General features: G+C 39.6%; 2 protein-coding genes across 2 annotated transcripts in view; one reads left to right on the top strand and one right to left on the bottom strand.

The window, feature by feature from the left end:
- The window catches only part of nhsl2 (NHS-like 2), a 120,917-nt gene that overhangs the window by 81,405 nt on the left and 17,522 nt on the right, over positions 1 to 21,990 (bottom strand). The gene's annotated exons all lie outside the window — the stretch shown is intronic.
- LOC103144667 (E3 ubiquitin-protein ligase TRIM39-like) lies at positions 7,731 to 10,087 on the top strand. Its single transcript, XM_016676232.1, has one exon. The coding sequence runs from the start codon at positions 7,758 to 7,760 to the stop codon at positions 9,795 to 9,797; it is 2,040 nt and encodes a 679-aa protein (XP_016531718.1). The 5' UTR covers positions 7,731 to 7,757; the 3' UTR covers positions 9,798 to 10,087.

The raw sequence follows: 21,990 nt of genomic DNA, 5'->3' as shown, positions 1-21,990 counted from the left end.
GAGGTAACAGGAGCTAGGTAACATGAGTGAGGTAACAGGAGCTAGGTAACATGAGTAAGGTAACAGGAGCTAGGTAACAGCAGTTAGCTAACAAGAGCAAGGTAACAGGAGCTAGCCAATAGCAGCTAGGTGTGTGTAGCAGAGTGCTAGTTGTACCTATCTTCCTTGGATAAAGGTGCTTTGCCCAGATGGCTCAAAAAACTTTTACTCAGCTTTTCTAAAAAGTCACACCAATTTCAGCTGGAAGTATTTCAGCTCTCACTCTCATCTTTCAATTAGCTGATGATCGCTAACTTTCTTTATAGCCTTGATGTTGAGCAAAAATGACCCAGATCATTTTTCTTCATTTTAAACCGTTCACTGAGAATTGAACGGAAATAAGTCAATATGTATTTTTAGTTCAAATATCCGGTGATGTTTCATGGACAGAACATAATACAAAACTACTTCAGCTTACCACCGCCTAACTATGAGAGTTTTCTCAGGAGGATGTGACAGAAAGAACAAGACTTGGTGATCACATCTACTTAGCATACTGCATGTGTCTGTAGGAAGAGCCGTATTTAGGTCATTTCAGTTCGCAGTCAGAACTTTGAACCACGAGCGTCGCCTTTTTATGTTTGGGAATATTCTGCCGTCAGGCTGTTCCTGACAGCAGCACTGAAGGAGCTGCAGGAACGTCTGCTTATTCTTATCTGTTTTATGACAACAGCCTCCAAATCTGCACAGGCGTCTGGATTTTGATCATGTCCTTGCTCATTTATGTTCAAAATGCAGAAATCACTTTTTTTTTGTGACGTTGGACTTAGTTCTCCTAAACCTGTGTATGTTTTTTTCCTCTTCATTTATAGTTTATTTGTGTCTTAGTTCAGTTCTCTTTGTGTAATTAGCTTCCCTCCCTCAGTTTATTTTCATTTAATCACAATTTAATAGAATTTTGAGAATTTTCCAAGATAAAGTGGGCAAATAATGTCAAGTCAAAGTCTGGAATGAATGGACAACAGAGGGAAAGCTGGAGTCAAATTATTATTATTTTATTTTTTGGCTCTAGTGGCCTTTTTTTATTTGATAGTTAATTGATAGGAAAGTGGGTAATGAGAAGGACATGCAGTAAAGGTCGCCAAGGCCGGGAATTGAACCTGTGACAGCTGCGTCGAGAACTAAGGCCTCCATATGTGGGTTGTGCTTAACCCCTGTGCCACCACAGCACAACCCTCTGGAGTCAAATTAAAGGAAGGTGCAATAAAGCATTAATTTAAAGGTAAGCAAACTTGTAGAACCAGACTGTTTTATTTTTTAATTTTGGTTTTTCCCGCTAATAGTTTTGTTTGTTTTTAAGTTGAATATTAAAGGTTAAACGGCATGTGAAAAGCGTAAAAATTTTGGAAGTGATTTAACTTTTTAGGAAGAATACCTGGTATTTTTCAAGAGTCTTTTCAGAGTCACTGTATCTTTAAAAATCGACTCAAACTCTGTTTTTAAACAATGGCACCACCATTTTTTTAACCTTAGACAGTAAAAATCGCTGTACAATTTCACATTTATGCTCCAGCATAAAGAATTACTACAATACAAAAAAATCCCATTTTGGTCTGTGGCTCTGTCTTATTGTGCCAAGGGGGAGATTATGGCTCATGAGTGTTTTGGTGTTTAGTTCTGCTTTATTATGCTGTTTAATTTCATTTGCATCCCGCTGTCTCCCCCTGCAGCCTCTTAATCAAATAATAATCAGCGTTGTTAGCTGGTGTTTAAACATTTAGCTCCCCCCCCAAGGCCAAACAACAACGTAAATAAATCAGGAAACCGCCTAAATTTGTTCCAAGATGCTTCGAGGCCAAATCTGTGGCAGCGTCACGCAGTACGCAAAAGAAAAGTGTACCACATGAATACTTCATATCGAGTACTGTACCACTTACTATTTAAATCCGAGACATTTCCACAGAGCAAAGTCTAACATTTTAACTGGACAGGCATGAAAAATTAAAAAAAAAAAACGGGAATCTAGAAATGAATGAAGGTGTAGAAACAGAGTACATTTCGTCTCATAGAAGAGTTTGCACAAAAACTGGAAGTAATTTTACATACAGATAATTCTTACACACATTGTCATGCTACAGTCACAAACCTGAAGTCAGTAATCTTTGTTCCCAGAAAATTCAGGCACTAAATTACCTTCTGAATCAGATAAGATAGTCTGTGTTTTACGTTTTACCCCAAGTCCTAAAAGCTCCTCCATAATAAACAGAAAAGTAATTAGTTTATTGGCGGTAGAAGCTTCAAAACCAGCGTTATGTTGTGAGCAAAACGTCGAGCGAACTGCTTTTATGGACGACAGTTTAAAAGAACAACAAACTGCCTCAGCGTTGCCGGGCCCGGCGAAGCCTTGGCCCGGAGGAGCCGTCCTGTAACAACATGATGTCATTATGATCAGATGCTCTACAGCTGCCGGCGCTGGCTGGTGACACGGCGTGGGAAAACGCATCGCATTTGGCATGACCCGATCGTCCCAACAGCTGTGGTCCGAACAGGAAACACGAAGACACTCAGAGTCCAAACAGGGACATTTTGAGAGAATGAGTGTGTGTACAGCTACAAATTAGGACACTTCATTACAAAACAAATCAGTTCTCCATGTAGAAATGTTAATTTTATGTCTACTTCCATTGTTTTTACTTCCTAAATAGAAAGTTTTTCATTTATTTTGCAAAAGATATATTTTAAAATGTGCATTTTAGCAGTGGAAAGGGTCTGGTTGAAGTCTTCATTCTGTATTTACACTTTTCCTGGTTTCACTGGTGAGGCGAGACTTTTAACTGTGACTAAAACGCAGAAATTGAATAAACCTGTTTTCCAAATGAAAATATTCCCAAATCCTCACATCCTCTGTCAGCTCTTAGGAAAAACGTCCAAGAGCTCAGCGGTTTTTTTGTTTACGACTGAATAAATATTTTCCTAAGAATACATGAATACAAGCTCACTACCTTTAATAAGTGAAGTACATAAATATATTCAGGAAAGACTGTGCACTGATTGTTCCTCTCAGGTTATCCCTGATCATTTAATCTCTCCACACATTAAAGATCTCAGAGGGGGTTTGTGGTGTATGCACTAAATATTAATATCCTGTTTAATATTAGCATTCCGGCTGAGAACCTGCTACGTCTCAGTCTCAAACTCTTCAGGCACTTGGAGTTTGGTTTGATCTGCTGCTCACTTTGCCAACCCGGCTCTGTTCTCATACATTCCTCCGGACCAGAGAAAATCAGCTGAATCCCCGGAGAGCAGATAACCCAATACCACTGGACGCACGGTGGCAAGCAACCAGGGACAACATGTGCTAAACTGGACCCTAGAAGCTGAAAGAGAGGGGGAAAAACAGCTCATGCAGAATAGATTATTGGGGGAACAGAGTTCAAATGTTCATGTTGTTTCAGAATTTCTCTACTAAAATGTGCTGCTAATGTACGATAAGTGTTATTAATTTTGTTTGTGTGTATTAATGTAAGACTAGGATTGTAGCTCTCAGGACAGGGCTGAAGAGCGACTCGCAAATATTTGGTCTCAAATGTTCTGTGTCGAGTGTAGAGTAACTTAGTTCAGGTTTGAAGAGTCTAGATATGGAAGTTTTTATACCAGAGAAGATTAAATATCCACAAGATAGCTAAAAAAATAGGTGTTTAATGATGCATTGCAGTGACCTATGAAGCAGGAAAACTTGGGACTGTTTTCCTATGAAGGAAAACAGTGATTTTCCTTCATAGGAAAATCACTGTTTTGACGTCACACTAAATAGCTAACCTATTTGGCTAGCTAGCTGCCAAGCTATCTTATCTTATCTAATTATCCTACCAGTTAGCTAGGATAGCTAACTATTCTAATTGGTAGGATAGTTAGTTAGCTTAGTAAGATCACGCAAGATCTTACTTATCTATTTAGCTTGCTAATTATCTTAGCTAACTAAGGTAGCTATGATAGCTAACTAACTTTCTCAGTTAGAGATAGTTAGCTATCTCTAACAGAGATAGCTAACTGCTATCTCAGTTAGCTGACATAACTAACTATCTTAGCTAACTGGTAAGATAGCTAGCTATCTATCTATCCTGGTAGCTATGGTAACAAAGCATCCCCTTGCCTTAGAATCTAAGACAATTAATAGCCAACAAAACCAATAAATTCCCATTATTTCTCTGCATCTGTCACTTCAAGAATTTGCAAAAATGCACAGCTATAAATCAATTAAACCCCATGGCACACATGTTTAAAATAGAGTTTGAACCACTACTGACATAGTAAACTACAAGCAGGCTCAGAAAAATCAGGGCTGAAAAATAACGACAAAGACGGGAATTGATGAGCCCCAACTGAGCTGTTGTCTTGGTCCAGAAAATGTCTAAGCTGATGGGAATAGAGAGAAATGATCACATCTGTTTGTGTGCGTAAGCGTAGTGGTTTCTCACAGATAAACGTTACCACAAGTCGGAGAACCATTTTCTGCCTTGGTGGAGGTTTCTATTGGTTTAAAAACGAGTTGGGTGAGGGATGAAACAAATCCTTAAGCTGTGAAATTGGCTCTGAGCCCTTTTAGAGGCTCCGAAGCGCCGTGATGAGACACAAATCTACACTTAAATACAAAATACTTTACAGAACTCCCTAAACCCCCCTAAAAAATAAAAAAAAAATAAAGAGAGGATAGGGGCGTCTTGGGAAACCAGTATGCTATACATGACAGTGTAATTATAAGCTCAGCGTGTTACTTTTATCAGAAGCTAACCCTGCAGTCAGCACAATCACAAGACTAGCAGAGGCTTCACACAACCACAAATAAAGCTCAGTGTGACACAAAACCCGTGAAGACCAAACTACCAGAGGAATTACACATGGAGGAAAAAAACAAATATCCACTACCCACTAAAAAAAAAGCATTTAAATTATTTATACTCATTGCAAACTGAGCTTCAAGTGAAAGCAGGAAAGCTTTGTGTTCTAATGCGAAATAAAAAAAGACATCAAAACCTCTTTAGCATCATGAAAATTACCTTCTCCTGGCAAGAATTTTCCTTAATGTTTCATCCACATTAATTATGCAGAAAACTGAAAGAAAAAGCTACAAAGAGAATGTGTTGGCAGTTCAGTTGTTACCTCTGCTGATTTATCGTGAGATTTCTCACGATAACATGAGTCCATCAGATCACTTTGTGAATAAATAGCACTAAGGAAGATTTTTTAATTGTTTTAGATTTCTGCTGTGATTTTTTTAGCTGTAAAATTCATATAGCTTAATTTGGACCATGGTGTCTTGTGCATCCTTAAAACATCTTGAAAAGTCTGAAATTGTCTGAAATGAAGACTTCATTAAAAAAAATTAAGTTGGCCTTAAATATTTGAATCACAGGTCTTAAACTTTGTGGGGTAGGGACTATTTAATATTGAATATTTTATGCAGTTTATTTTTCTTGTGGCAAACATGTTGAGACTTGAGGCAGTTGAGGCTATCGCTAACTAGCTGCTAACATATCCTAGCTAGCTCCAAATTTGTGACTCACAGAATATTGACAAAATAGTTAAAAATGGTTAAAATTTGTAATTGTAGGCTGAAACTGACACGCAAGCAAAGGACCGTGAGTGGAGTGCATCACACAGTTTTTTTCTCCTGTGTATCTGCAAAGAAGAAAAAAAAAGTAAATATTTTGTTATATTTTATTCTACAAGAATAAACTAAATCCAAAGGAACGAACATATACGGCAAGACCAGTTGAGCAATAATAGAAGACAAACATAAATGACACCCAGACGCCAGAGGACAGTGATTGCTCAGTAAATGTAAATCCTGGAATATTTCCTCATCATGTCAGCCCTGGACTTATTTCACAGAAAGCTTTGGTGAAATAAGTCACCAAAGCTCACTCAGCAGCACATATGTTGTTAAAGTCCTCCTGTGTGCGTCTTATAGCTGAACTGATGTAAAACTGAAATTAAAACTTAAATTATTTAGAGCTGTACTGGGATGAGTTCACCATCACTGGGAGCCCCCCACTGAAGGCCCTCATGCTTTAAGAGAACAATGGTTTCTACAGACATCGCTCCCTGGGCAACACTGAGTTACCAGTTCATGCTTGCTCCATCCTGATTGGTCCCTTTCAGTTTTATGACCGCTTCTCTGCCTTCCTGTTTGCCTATTTGTTTGTTTTTCTGACCCAAAGAGGGCAGATATTTACACTTCTGACCAGACTGAAAAGACAACATAAAACTGATTACAACCATGTTTTTTTGTTTGTTTGTTTCTTTATTGAATGCTATATTTTTTTTTATTATCCATCATGGGGCAATGGTACAGTTATAGGTTTCATCAAACTATTCTGAAGCAGTAAACACTGGCAGCACGTAATGACTAACTGTGTAACAGTGAGCGGGCAGCAACATGTCACCAGTTCTTGGTTATCGAATAACTGTCACAATAAAACAATAAGGAAATCACAGGAGAGCAGGTGACTTTCCATTTGCCATCAGGTTTGAACTTTGCACGACATTGCAGACTGTGAAGAAAAATAAGAAGGAAAACTGTCAGAAAGACCCAAAAACTCACTGAAGACTTCATTAAAGGTTCCCTCTGCAGCACACAGGTGAGTCTCTCACACACAAAAAACCTGATATCTTTACAGTGCGCGATTGGATTATTTGGTATTCCGATGTCAAAGTAAATGAGAAGCCTCTGGAAAAAAATTAAGATCCTGATTATTCCACCAAATACTGACTTCTGAACTCTTCCTGAGTTAAAACATTAGTTTTGGTGTTTCTAAATGAACATTGTCTGAGGTCTGAAAGCACTGAATCGTTTTCGTTTTTTTGACAGTTTCTCATTTTCTGCAAATAAATACTAAATTTCTGTTTGGAATTTCACAGACATGTTGTCAGTGAAATTGACATGCACACTCCTAGATCCTTGTGATCTAGGAGTGACATGTTGTCAGTTCTTTTATTCTATAGAATAAAAGAACAAAGTTCATTTTACTCAAACATAAAAAGTAAAATCAGAGAAACTGATGTTGTTAAGTGATCTCTTGATTTTTTTTCCAGCACTCTATATTGAGATGAAACTCAATCCTGTTGAATTCAATACAAAAAGTATTACCTTATAATAAAAGCAAAGCAACAGTTAAATGTGTTTCAGACTATTGTTGTACTGTAGCATCCTGTTGTGTTGCTGCCTTTAGCAGTACTCAGAAATATGGGAATTATATTGATATAACAAATCGATTACCAAACTAACTGTAGTATTGAGCTAAAACAAGCGAACAACTAGAGGTTCTGTTACAGTGGCATTTGCTTCATCAGAAGGTTTTAAATGAGAGAGATTTTCAGAATGCCAAGAATGAAACAGGAAAGTGCCTAATGTTATATTCCATTTTCCTGGGATTGCTAATTGATTTGCTCAATAGCTGCTGTTAGCAATACGACCAAATGCCAATGTATTTCTCTGCAACGAGTGCCTATACAGCCACACATTCAGGGCTGTGTACACGTGAAATATTTAATGAGCTACAAGCTGCAAGAAGTGCTAATAAACTGTTTATCAATGTAGCCGATTAATGGATACCGACGGGGCTGATGTGATCTACTGATTAGTTAGTTAGTTTTCATTTTTAAAATCAGGGAAAAAAGATGAGAAATTCACTGACTAAATTATTTTGTGGTTAATAGCTTTTAGACAAATAGTTCATTAAGTACATGTCCCTCTGATTTGTTGCCAGTGAGCCAACATGGCCGCCAGCGGTCTGCCACCTGAGGACCAGCTTCGGTGCCAAATTTGCAAGAACATCTTTACTTCTCCTGTAACGCTGCCTTGTGGCGACAACTTGTGCAAAACGTGTATCCCAAGAGAATGGGATCATAGTGTCCACTGTCGGTGTCCAATATGCAAAGAGGAATTTGATAAACGTCCTCAGCTTCAACCCAATCAAGACCTCTCTAAGATGGCAGCTTGCCTCAAAAAGTCCAAAGCAAAGGAGCTCTGCAGCATCAACAAAAGCGAGACCGACAGCAGCCCTTATACGAGCAACACTCGGGCGCACGGCAGTAGCAACATTATCAGTGAAAGCAATTTCGCCAGCAAACTTAACAACATCCTCAGCAGATCCAACGGCAATATCAGCAGCGACCTCCTCAGAAGGAACACCTGGAGTAACAACAGTAGCAACGACAGCATTCCAACACCTAAACCCAGAATATGCTACACCAACACCAACAGCGAAAGCAATTTTCACAGCAAACCTAGCAACACCCTCGGCAGATCCAGCAGCGTCAACGAGAGCAACACCTCTAGTAGCAACAGTGGGACAGGCAACAGTAGCAACAGCAACATAAGCTTGGCTGCCACCAATATCACTAGCGGCCTCACCTGTGCCGTTGATGTCAATGTCAACAGCACTCAGTCGCAACAAAAGGTTGCCACTTTGGGAGACATATCCTGCGACGAATGCACGGGACTGAAATTGAAGGCAGTCAAGTCCTGCCTTGTGTGTCTTGCATCTTACTGCGAAACACACCTGAAGCCTCACTTGATGACAAAAGGCCTGAAGAAGCACCAGCTGCTCGACCCGGTGGAGAACCTAGAGGCCAGGATGTGCTCATACCACAACAAGCCACTGGAGCTGTTCTGTAGGACAGACCAGACATTCACCTGCATGTTATGCACCCTCCTAGATCACAAGGAGCACGACTACCTTCCTCTGAGTGAGGAGGCTGAACAAAAGAGATCTGTGCTAAGAGGGACAGAGGAAACGTTAAACCGGATGATTCAAGAGAGACGAGGAAAGATGCAGGACCTCAGGCACACATCAAGGCTGAACCAAGAAGCTGCAGACGGTAAGGCGGCAGTCGGTCTTCAGGTCTTCACAGATCTGAAGCAAAATCTTCAAACTGGTTTGGATGAACTTCTCAAGAATATTGAAATAAAGCAAGTCACGGCAGAGAGGCTAACTGAAAGACTTATCGCAGAGCTGGGGCAGGAAGTGAAGGTACTGATGCAGAGTAGCGCCGATGTTCAAGTGCTCTCATCGTCTGCCGATCACGCTCATGTTTTGAGAAGTTTTTCATCCATCAATAACATCCCAGCCATGAAGGACTGGTCGGACGTCAGTGTCCAAATCCCTCTATATGAAGAGATGGTAAGGAAAGCAGTGGTGGAAGCTGTGGATCAGTTGCAGGCTACTTTCAAGAAAGAAAAGGCTAAGCTGAAGGAGGCAGAGCTGAAGAGGGTGCAGAAGTTCAAGGTAAATTTAACTTTGGATCCACAAACAGCAGATCCATGGCTCATCGTATCTGACGACGGCAAACAAGTCCGTCTGGGTGATTTTAAGAAATCTGTTCCGGATTTGCCAAAGAGGTTTAATCCAGGAGGGGGAGTCGTGGCACAACAGAGTTTTGGTTTCGGGAGGTTCTACTTTGAGGTTCAGGTGACGGACATGATGAAATACGATTTAGGAGTGGTCTACGAGTCGATCAATAGGAAGAAAAAAATCACAAACAGTCAGGAGAGCGGCCACTGGATACTGAGTCTAAGGAAGGAGAATGAGTACAAAGCAAGAGCCAGCCACGAAATCCCTCTCAGTCTCACCCACCGTCCTCAGAGAATCGGACTGTTTGTGGACTATGAAGAGGGTTTAGTCTCATTTTACGACGTCGGCATCGCAGAACTCATCTTTTCTTTCACTGACTGCATCTTCACTGAGAGACTTTATCCGTTCTTTAATCCAGGTCATGGTTCAAGGAGCTCTGCCTCACTTAAAATAGGACAGTAGCTGTAATTGAATCATGGAGTTATTTTGCTATGTTCTACATTTGTTCTTGTCTCAACTTTCCAGATTCTGTCTAAATACGGAATGTGATTTTAGTCTGATTTGAATACATTTGGTCTTAAAGATTTTTAGATTGCACATTTAAAACAATATCAGACAGAAATTGAATATCCTTAATGAACCGTGTAACTAGTCAGTCTGTGCTGATTCCTGTTAAGGTGAATTGTTACTTCATGTGATGTGTTCTGGCAACAGGTTCTCACATTTGGAGCTCTGAATTAAAAGTAAATACATTTCTGAAACCCAATTTTCTAAGTATGATGAATTTAATCTATTCTCTTTATTTTATTCCATGAATTACCAGTCAGAGTGTAACAACATCACAGTGCACAAGAATCATTTTGCACTAAAATGACACTATTTCTCATCAAAGTGAAGTCTGTATCACAAAGCATCATCTAGTTTCTGTTACACCAGATTTAAAAAGTCTAAGCTGTTATTAAAAGTCCCTGAATATTAATGTGAGTGCTTCAGAATTGCTCCTCTATTAAATATGAAGACACAAGTCTTGTTAGCTAACTAATGAACTGTTAGCTTGTTATGTTGACAAATTTTTCTGTTAAAAACTACTTGTGTAGGCTCCCTGACAAATAAATAACATTAAAGAAGCCTCTACCAGTCTAAAACCTTTGCTGTCACAAAATTATATATTTGGACAAAGAACAAAAGTGAGAAAATGACAGACGAGATAGTGACTGGATAACTGCTAGCCACTAACACCGCTAAAGTTAGCATGTGCTTGCAATTTCAAATCCACCTTAACTGGAGGCAAAATTACCCACTGAGGGACTTCCTTGGAGAACTTCTGTTTCTATAACAGACTATTTCAGATTGATTCAACACTTTCTATGCTTTTAAATCACCGAGGGAAAATTTGTTATTATTGATCAAAGTTGGTGGGGAGACGAATGAAGCTAAATACTTGATAACACAGGGAGGGGGAAAAAAAACTTCCAGCAAGAAAATGACCCTAAAAATACAGAAAGAGCTACAAGATCAAAGTGAATTCATGTGTCAAGGCTACATCCAGACCTAAATTTATTTAAGAATATGTGTCAAGACATGAAATTTTACAATTATAGATGCACCACATGCAATTTGACAGCACTGGAGCTAATCTGCACCGAAGAATGAGTCACTGCTTGACATGGTGGCAGCAAGAGGGTTATTCAGCTGATTCCCTAAATAATTACAGTAACCAGATGCACTCATAGGCGTTATGTGTTTATGGAAAAATAAAAAAGAAATTATTATTATTATTTTTGGTCCAGTTCTCAGTACACTTGAAATAAGACAAAACTAGCTTGAAAGAAATAGGAGCTTGTTTTAAGTCACTATTGATGAAAAAGCCAGCAGATTATTTCACTCGTAATATTGGAGCAATGTCTTGTTATAAGTGAAACAATCTGCCAGTGGTACTAGAAAGTTTTCATCAATGTTAAGGAATTTTTGACCAAAAAAAATGTGTAAGATTTTGTGTGACTCACTTATTTTTTTATGTTCGGACGCATTTTAAGCTTCATTTAAAGTACAGATGGCAGGAGAGGAAACTGCGTAAAACCAATCAAAAGGACAAATACGAACCTCAACAATAATAAAGTTTCAAAACAGCCATTGAATTTCAACCCGGTAGAAACTCAAAACGCTTTAAAAAGTAACGGAAAACAAACAACACACACATGAAGCGACAGCTGCACCGCAGGCGGACAGGACTATAAAAGGACGTTTGTGTGAATCATGAGTCTGTTTACTCTGTTCTGGTTGGAGTCGATTCATCAGTGACCTCAGCTGATAAACGAATGCACTGCAGGGGGACAGACCGGCGCTGCATGGGGCTGAAGTTTGTCACACTGCTATAAAGCAGACTCTGTTTCACTTTTGCTTGGCTCATCTGCATGAAACAAATATGTTATTTGTTTTCTCTTGCACATAAATATCACATTTTATTCATTTATTATTAAGTGGTTTTTACTTTCTTCTCTCTTCACGCCACTTTATTAGTTTTATTATCCGCTCAGTTTAACTGCTCCTGGTTTTCGTCTCTTTTTTTCCCCTCCCATCATTTTCCAAACTCACTGTCACACTCTGAGCTTAAAAATCGTGTCTTTTATTTGATTCTATTTTGGAATTTTATTTCCCCTCATAGTTTCCTCTCCTGCTGGGAGCCCCTCATAATTCCCCCCGCTCCCAATAAGCTGCAGCCAACTCCCTGCATCTTCATTATCTCATCCTCCTTGTAAACACTTTAGCTGCCCGGAGGATGAACACACACACAAATATGCAAGAAAACTCCATCTAAACACACACACATACACACACACACACACACGCAGTAAATTATCTCAGTCTCACACACACTTACACTACAGGAATTTTTTCTTCTTTTTTTTTATTACACACACATAACCCTGACTCTGAGCGTTCCAAAGCTCCATCCCTCAGTGGATAATGAAGCCAGGGAGAGCAGCCTCACTGTAATCCCTAGAAGGAGTGGAAAGGAGGAAGGAGGAGACCGACTCCTCGTATTTCTCCATCGATTCGTCTCCTCGGGTTCTCTGAAGTCGCTCGGAAAACACAAGGACCTTAAAAAGGTTCGCTTCAGAAATAATACAGCTGGAGCAAACGTGTAATGCCACAGTTAGACCCGTCAGCCTGGTGTCACATTCAACAACTTGATCATCAAGTCATTTCCTGCAGGCGGGAGCTGCAGGCAGAGCCTCAGCCGGGGTGTGTTTGGCAGATTTATCAGCTCGAATGGGGGAAAATGTGTGACTGATGCGCTCAGTGAGGATGCCTTCATACTGCGCCCTCTTCAGACGCACACGAGGCAATCAGCGGGCGGTCCAGCATTCATCCCATTCACTGTGAGAAATAAAGGTTTTGATGAAGTCTGGCGCAAGATGTGTAATTTGAGGCAGTAAAACAGCTACAGACTCACTGAAAGTGAAGGGAGCCGAACTGTGGAACCTGTGGAACCCCACTTACTATTGATCACATGATGACAAGAGATGGAAGACAAGGAACACGGAAAATTACGTGGAACGCCGCAAGGCAGAAGCTCCAAGGCCTGGAAGCAGCAGTTCTGAGGAGGAGCTGCACCTTGAAGGCGGGGCTAGGCCCACCCAGGCGTTCTGAACGGCTGAATGGTTGCCATGGAGATTAAAGGGTTCCTCAAACATGCATGAAAGAATCAAGGCAGCACTCCAGAGAGATTTTTATGAAAAATCTCCTCATAATTTATCGATTTCAAAGTCTCTGAATGCATTCAGAAAACAAAGAAAGGAGCCCACAGCATCACAGATCCTCCACCAGACTTGACAGCTGGAATGATGTGCTTCTTCAATTGTTTCACACCAAAAATCAATGCTTTTCATAATCACCAATTCCTTCATTTTGGGATTATTTTCATTCGGGAAATGTAATATTGACGTGTCCAATCAGAAATGAAAACAAATATTCTGAGGAAACTGAAGATAACTGCCACTATACATGACGACAACTCAGTTTTTATGGGCCAAAACAAGAGTTTCCTATATGATTCCCCCCGCCCCTTTCAAATGTTCTGGAAATGAACAAAAAACAGCTGGTATTCTCCAGAAACAAATACTTGGATGAAAAATAGATCTTAAATTAACAGTTATTGGCTACTGTGAACGAGATTTTGCATCTGTTCTGTCCAAAACAAAGGTTTGCAGGGGGTTTTTTCTACACATTAATGTACACGAATCTCCCAGTACAGAGCAAGAAATACCTCTGGATCTGAAATCAGTCATGTCATTAAATAAGTGTCCCACGCAAAGACAGGAACTCCACCTGCGTTCGCCGTTTAACAAACATAATATATATATGTGCACAATTTGTGACGGCAGCAGAGGAATAAACCGTGTCTGGTCTGAAGTAACATTTACGCTCTAATGCCTCCTGGTGGACAGAAACAGGTTTGACCTCTTGATCAAGTTGGGAGTGAAAAAAGCCTGAATCCTCAGAGAGATGGCACTAAAATGATAATCTGCTTGTTTCCTAAAATATTCCTGAAGTGACATTCTGATCATTGCCGTGCGTCTTTTGTTTGTAAAAAATGTATATCTGTCAGCTTCTCAACTCTTTCTTCTGTTATTTGATCACAAATATGAAGGCATTTTTGAGCACTTTTTATCTTTTGCTCATTCAGTCTGAGACGGAGGGCGCAAAAGTAATTTTTAAGAAAAGCTGTAAGCAACACCTTCCATTTCTTTCCCTCTCTGAAGCGAAACAGCGATGGGCAAACTGGACAGTGACCGGGCCGCACATCAAAAGCTCATTTCCTGTAGCTAACGCTCCACTTCCTGAGTCGATCTAATCACAAGCTCTGCTAAAATCTCCAGCTGCACTATAAAAACGCCCACATGTTCTCTGATCCGCTCAGGTTCTGCTAAAGTACTTTGTAAAATTTACCTTCAACTGTTCTATGGCTTTTAAGTACATCCTTTAACTTTATAGTAGCAATGATTTAGAATAAATACAGACATAATAAAGTACTGAAGGAATGTACCTTTTTTTTTAACATACATACATTGAATTCATGTTTCTCTGTTATATTATTTTATTTTTATTTTATTCTTAATGGGTATACAGTGGAAAAAGGAGGGAAAAAAGGATGTGATGAAAGGAAAGCAGGAACAATGGAAGTAAAAGACTCTTTGAAGTGTTTTCTAATTAAAGACAGCAAAACTGATTTGAACTCTAATCTACTCATTCTGGATTTAATTAATTCTGTCATTTAAAGCATTTTAAATGAGTGATAAAGTGTGTGCTGCCCTCTTCTGGTCACTAGGTATTTCTCTCTCTCTCTCCCTCTCTCTCTCCCATTGACTTTTTGGGATTTCGAACCATTTTCAGACATGCCTGAAATAAAACTGACCTTTGACCTGGGCCCTCTTTAAATCAACACTCAACACAAATAAGTTCAACGTGGTTGTTAATACTCAGCAGAGCGACATATTTTTATTTTCTCACTTTATTCTACTATTTCTTCTTCTTTTATTTGTTACATTCCTTGTGTCTCATATGTTTTACCGTATTTCACCAATCGTAAGATACTTTGGTTAACCTAGTGGGTTTAAAAGACTAATGCATTTATTATTATTATTAAGCTTTGTGACAAAATTAGGACAAATTTCAAGGAGTGTGAAAAATTGTTTAAAATCAGGCAAAAAGTTATTTTGTTAGGTTCTGAAAAACATGACGGTAACGTACAAAAATAAAATGTTTCTGGTCTTTTCTATTGGATAAAATACTTTCTTGTTGAGAAATTTAATTTAAGCTACAATGAGAAACCCTAAACTCGGGATATATATCCGGTGTTTCCTCTTTATTAGATCATGGTTTGAATTCATATAACATTAGCAACACGTGCTCCATAAAGGCTTATGTACGTACATTCAGCCATGCAGCGTGATTGATATTTAGCGCAACCTTGTAATTACAACCAGTCTGACCACCTTAGCACTCCCATCAATCTCACTGATGATCTACGATGATTACATGAGACCAATCATCCCCCAGTTACCGTCCTGGAGAGCAGCCATCACACAGGGAGGATAAAGAGATGACATGAAGTGATGGAGAGAGGAGCTAAATGAGACAAGGAGAGGCAGATGTGTGTCTGCCAAAGAGAGACAAATAAATAACAAAGAAGGGAGAGAAAAAGATCCAGAATGAGGAGTAAAGTGGAAGATAAGAAGCATTGAGTGAAACGACTGCGGTGAGGAAGCTTTCCAAGGAGATTCGTAGGTAAAATGACGTATTTTATAAGCTCAAGGTGAAAGATGTCATACAGAGAGGAAAAAAAAAACAAGTTAATAGTGCAAAAAAAATATCTTTTTGAAAGAAGCAGGGAGAAAATTGCTGGAAAAATAAATTACATTTGAACGGCGACCCAAAGTTCACATTTTCCACATTTTTTGTACTTCCATTTGGGTTCCTACTGCTTCGAAAAGCAACATAAAAAAAGCTGTTTTCTGGTAAAAAGTTCATGTTTACTGGTGTCTGGAAAATGAGCCGTTTCAAAAACCTCACAATCGTTGTGTCACATTCAACAAACAAGGCACCATTACCAAGCAGCTGATTTTACAGCCGCATTCGCTGTACAATGGCTGCTGGAAGAGCCAGGTGTTTTGTTGTTATCATCCATAAACCACTTGCTACAGTTTTGTTGGTTGTGCAGGAGGCTCCACTTCTGCTTTTCAAAGATGTGCAGTTGCATATTTGCGCATCTGTTTGCAGGTATTTTCATGTGTGAGTGTAAACATTGAGTTTGAATTTAAAGTGACAAGACGTTCTAAAGCGTAGATAATAAAGACTGAAATCTCATTTTCTAAGAATGATTTTGTACAAGAAATGTAACGAACATGTTTTGTATCGCCTTTAGACATATCCTAACCTGTTCAAGAAAGCATAATAGGTTACCTTTAAATCTGAGGATGGGAGCATATCGACATTTAATGAAACTTTACTGGGGATTGTTGGATTCAGTCCATACTTTACCAGTTCTTTTTACACCTAATTTTGTATTTTCATAAAAATGTTTCTCAACAGCAACATTTGTGTTGCTATTGTTGCTGTATCATGCGGTCGTAGCCATATCGTTCCCTAACAAAGTAATAAATAGTTTTTCTTATATAACATGTACCATTACCACAATAGTACCACAAAATATCGCGATAAAATTCAAAGTTCATATCGCCCACCCCTAATCGGTTAATCAAAAAATGGTCTATAGATATATGGTATCACATGTTAGGCAAGAAAATGTTTATTTTATTATTTAAAAAGAAACTGAACTATTTGTTTGTTTGCATTTTTATGTATTTCTATGATTGAGGGGGAAAAAAGCGTTTCAGTGGTTCAATTAAAAATATGCATCATTTTTATTTGATTAATCGACAGAATAATTGATTGCTAAAATAATCGCTAGTCGCTGCTCTATTTGGGATGTGGGACGTCTTTAATCAACTTCCCCCTGTAACAGGAATGTATGTTAGTGAAACGTGGAGAAGGTTATAGCTGACCAAAGTCCAGCACGTTTCTCAAACTCTCCTCTCTCTACTTTGTGATCGAGCATCGCCCCAATGCCCTTCCCACGACCTCCGTACGAAGACGCTACACTTCCTGCACCGACGACAGGCACCGTCAGCAAACACTAAGCAGCTGTACCACGTTATTTCCAGACACGTCTGACCTGACTCAGCGCTAAAATCCTCGTGGCCCCATTTCCAAGGCTTCCCACACAAAGACGCTCCCTCACCAGCTCCGAGTGCAGCTGGACGACGAGGGAGACGACCGAGGACGGAGAGCGAGCGAGAGCTGCGCTTTAAATCATCATTTGCATGTGAAAACAGACTGGCACTCGGATCAAAAACCTGGAGCTGGAAGGAGGCGCGCAGCACGCAGCCGTGGGAACGCGCGCGGAGACAGCGGCAGCCCTGTGCGAGCCGGGGAGCACGTGAGGCTGGCTACAAAACGTCAAGAGTCGGTCCAGACGGAGAGACAGACAGACGGAGCGAAGGGAGGGAGGGATGGAGGTGAAGAGAAGGACGGAGAAGAGCGGCGCAGGACCACCTGAACCCAAACTGACCCATAGATCAGGGCGGAATCAGTGAAATACTGTTTCAAAACACCACAAACTTTTCAAACCCACTGCTATGTATTTATTTATCGTGGAGTTTAATGTAGAGTCGTCTTTGCAAGAACCGCGTCGTCAATGCACCGCTAACGTCGAAGAAACACAATTGTTTCCATTATGTAAACGCAATTAAAATCAGTGTTCTTCCTCTGCCTACATCCCCCAGAATGCTGTGCGGTTCTTGATGGGATTCAGTAAAATTACTTAATATTCTATCATATTATCTATTGATATTGATCACCTGTCTTTTGGTGTCTCTGCCAATTTGATATTTGTCTTATTATGTTTTACTAAACTTAATTTCATTTCCATTTTATCACTTATCTACCTGTGATGTTTGTGAAGCACTCTGGTCAGATGAGGCTGTTGTAAATGTGCTGTATAAATAAACTTTAACTTGACTTGACTGACTGTCTCAATGTATATTGTTATTGATTTAGTTATAACAACAATAAATCGGTTCGAGTCAAACCATGTAAAAAAAAAAAAAGACGGGCAGAAGCTGAGCTTACTTGTTAATAAAGAGAGCCTGTTGTCCATGAAATTAATAATAAAAGTGGAAACCAAACACTTTTCCAACACCTGCCTTGTTGCTGGTGAGACCAAAAATATTAGGTGTTTCATTTCTAATCATAGGAATCAGGATGAAACAAACATGAGTAATCCTCCGATGAGTCCTTTGAGTTTTGGCCAAGATTGTAGGAACTGAAATCTGTTGGTGTGCTTTTTCTCCATGAATATAGCAACAATACATCAACTAAAATATGAGCAGAAGAGGAATAAAAACATGAAGTGATACCATCAAATCGGTGTGGCTTTCACGTTACACAGTCACTCTCAGTTCATCAACACTCTTTTGACCAGAAGCACCTGTGCAAACGCAGAGCCGAACAGCAGCAGAGCTTCATGCGACCTTGAGCGACCTTCAGCGGCACAGCTGGAGAAGGGGACTGGGGGCGTCCGAGCGCATCAACATAAAAACAAGAGCGTCATTGTGGGCCAGGCTGCAGGCGCCGAGTCTGCACGGAGATGAGATAACTTCTGGACCGGCAGCATTCCACAAACCTGTCCTAGTCAGAACCGCAAGGGTGGATCTGCACCGGACACGTCAGCCGTGTTTTGACCGAATTATGCGTGTAGAGAGAGGCTTGCTGAATCATGATGAAAGCGTTGCTTTGTTCTACAGCAGGAGAGTCAAACTCATCTGCTTTGTGGGTCGTATCGAGACCATGGGTGTCCTCAAACGTCCGGTTGTGGCTGGATGTATTGATAAAATTACCAATTGACAAACTGATAAAACAGGAATAATTATCTGTCTATGCACTGTAATTCTCATGGTAAAATTAAAAAATTTTCACATTTATGTAATTTGGCGGTAATGGTGGGCGATACAGATTTAAAGTTTTATTGCGATACTTTGTGGTATGATTGTGATAACGATAAAATTTACGATAACAACTTACACTTCTTTTTGAGGAAACTGTACGACTGTGACTGTGTGTTACAGCAATTACGGCCCCACAAACACGAGTACTGCTTTTGGAAAAGCAAAAGACGCTTCATTAGCACACCAGTCACAAACAGAACTGTGATTTATGTCAGCAAACTGCACACGGTTACCGCATTTTTCATATCAATTGGTATTCAGCGATGCCGTCATTGAACAAAAAGTGGAGTAAACAGTGAATCTATCAATCCTAACAAAACGGAGAATTTTGGGCAGTTTTAAACATCTTTAATTGTAATTTATCATGACACCTACAAATCAAGATTTGTATCATGATAAATGATAAATGATACGATAAATTTCAATATTTGGCAGGATACAGATTGATAACATAATATTCAAGCACACACCTGGCACATGTTAAGACAAACTGACACACGTTCCTTCTTTACTATGAATAACTTATGTTTTTAGCTGTTATAATCAATCTGAAAGATTAGCTGCAATAACGGCATCACCTGTTGACTTCCTGTTAAAAATAAAAGCAATTGCTCACTACAGTTATGAATTTCTGTTAAAACTGTAAACCTGTGGGATTTTTACAAAAGATTAATATTACTTGATACCTATTGGATAACTTCATATGTCTTTCTTCAGGTATATTTTTGACGGATTTTGAATTTCTTGCTAAAGGTAAACATCTGATCATATTCCCAACAAAACGTGTGGGATGATACTGCAAATCTTGTTTATCTGAAAACATTTCCTGAATTAATTTTCCATATAAATCTCTGACCAAGCTTCCTTTTCTCCGTAATTCATTATCTGCCTTTTCACCGCTTTTTGCTCCTGGTGTGTCGTTTAACCTCCTCTGGCTGCAGATCACCGATCGCTTCTTGCTAGCAAGATAAAAAAAAAAGAAAAAGAAATCAAGTCATCACAAGAGAGCGACAGCGTGAGACACACAGGATGAACCTGAGAAAACGCTCCTGGTGGAAGGGAAATTGAATTTGGTCCAATCTGTCATGTGGGAACTGTAAACACGATCCACAGAAACCTATCTGCAGAGACACACACACACGCACACGCACACGCACACACACACACAGACACACACACACACTGTTCAGCTGTGTTGGAGCCAACGTAAACATCTACATGATGAGAGACGTGTTTACAGCTGATCTGCTCTACGAAGCTGCAACACAGAGTCTAGTTTTTGATTATTATAGTAGATGAAGTATCAAATGTGTCCCCACAGTATAATGTAGCAACCACCATGTTTTAATGAGAGGATGGCCTGACAAAGTCATTAAAAACCTCTAGAGACTTGTTAGCTAAATAATTATAAATCAAGATTGTCCAAAAACCTTCGATGTTAATAAAAAAATCTACTTTCGAAGGAAATGGTAGCTTAAAATTGGTCTGTAGTTTGAGGCAACAATTAAGGTTTCCTCATTTCATGAGAGACTGAGCAACAGCCAGAGGCGGTTGACCCATAGGGGGCGCCACAGTTCCAGATGTGGATGTGGCGGTGGAAAAGCCAAACATGGACTCTTGCTAGGGGGAAAAAAATAGATATCTGCTCTACTACCATTGTTGGGGCGCTGGAAAGTTCACCCCTGCTACAGAAAATGTGAAGGAGTGATATGGTGACAAAACTGAAGTGGAAACTGGAAAGTTTTTCCAATGCAGTTTAGCAAAATACGCTAATTTCGACACAGCGGAAAAATAATCTCATCCTAGCGCAAAAACGTTCTCTCAAAAGGCAAGTGTTTGTCTGAAGTTGTGTTTTCATTAGCAATGTTTTATTTTGTAATTAGAATTAAGTAAGTAAGTAAAATTTGCGCAATTTTAAAGTAAATGAAAACCCAGCTAATGGCTGGAGAGAAAAAAAAAACTATCTTGTTTCAGATTCATGGAGCATAAAAACTGAAAGTTGCTTCTCTAAGTTTGGATTTGAAGAGAAGACCAGAACCAGAAGACCTGAACGTTGCTTCATTATCTTTAGGATCAGTCTATGAAGGTCATTTTGAAGTGATAAATAGGTGGGACTTTTGTCCAATCTTTTTAAATGACCTTTTGACTGTTTTCTAATAAAAAAATTATATCAGCATGGCGACTTAAACGCAATTTAAAAACAAATGAAAGTGTAGCCCAAACATCTGGCAAGTTTCTTTTCATGTTTCTGTCGTCTGCAGCAAATCCCATTATCTCTCCCTTTCTTCTCTGATTTGCTAGGGGCTTTTACTTTTCCAAGGCTGGGTAGATTTTTATGTTTGTGTCAAAACTTGGTGGAAAAATCCCGTCCGAGCCCACACTAATTGGAGTTTATGTGCAATCCAATACACGCAAGCGTAAACTTCCCAGAAAGTTCAGAAGCAGCCCTCATCTTGTTGTCACATCAGAGGAGTGAAGTGACTAAGAGAGCGGGGGAGAGAACCTTTTAAGAAAGGCTGATTGCTCCAGCATCGTCTTGGATTTCTACCAACGTGAAACCCTAATCCTAGCCCTAACCCAGGTTTTCTTGAAGAAAAAGGAATTCGGCAAGCTAAGAAAGTTTGGGGTGAATTTCGAAGTAATGTTCGACGCAGCAGATTCTCGGCAAATGACTCATAAACAGCTTTAGTTTTTTCAAGGCGCTGCCACCTGACCAACACCAACAACTCAACAGTGGAAGAGCCTCCATCAAGGTGGTCGCAAAACACAAACATTAAAGCTAGCAGCATTTTCTGGCAAGGCCAACTTTAAAAAGGCTGAACACACTTAAGAATTAACTACCTAAATATTTTCCACATTGCGAAACCCAATTAAGGGAATACAAGACATTTCTAAACGTTTGAAGCAATAGCTTAATTTCCCAGGTTAGCATTGCAGCCTAGCTAGCTGCTACCTGATCATTTCTGAAGACTCTCACAGTTAACGACACGTCAACGTTTAACAAGCGTGGACAATACGGTGTTCTTTGCTGCTGCTCGCGTAAAGTTGTTAGCGAGAGTTGCTACTCTTCAGCCAATTTCAGTTTC

Source organism: Poecilia formosa, unplaced genomic scaffold (genome assembly GCF_000485575.1).
Source record: "Poecilia formosa unplaced genomic scaffold, Poecilia_formosa-5.1.2 Scaffold130, whole genome shotgun sequence".
In the NCBI taxonomy this organism is placed as follows: domain Eukaryota; kingdom Metazoa; phylum Chordata; class Actinopteri; order Cyprinodontiformes; family Poeciliidae; genus Poecilia; species Poecilia formosa.
This window is presented reverse-complemented; position numbering and strand designations above follow the sequence as displayed.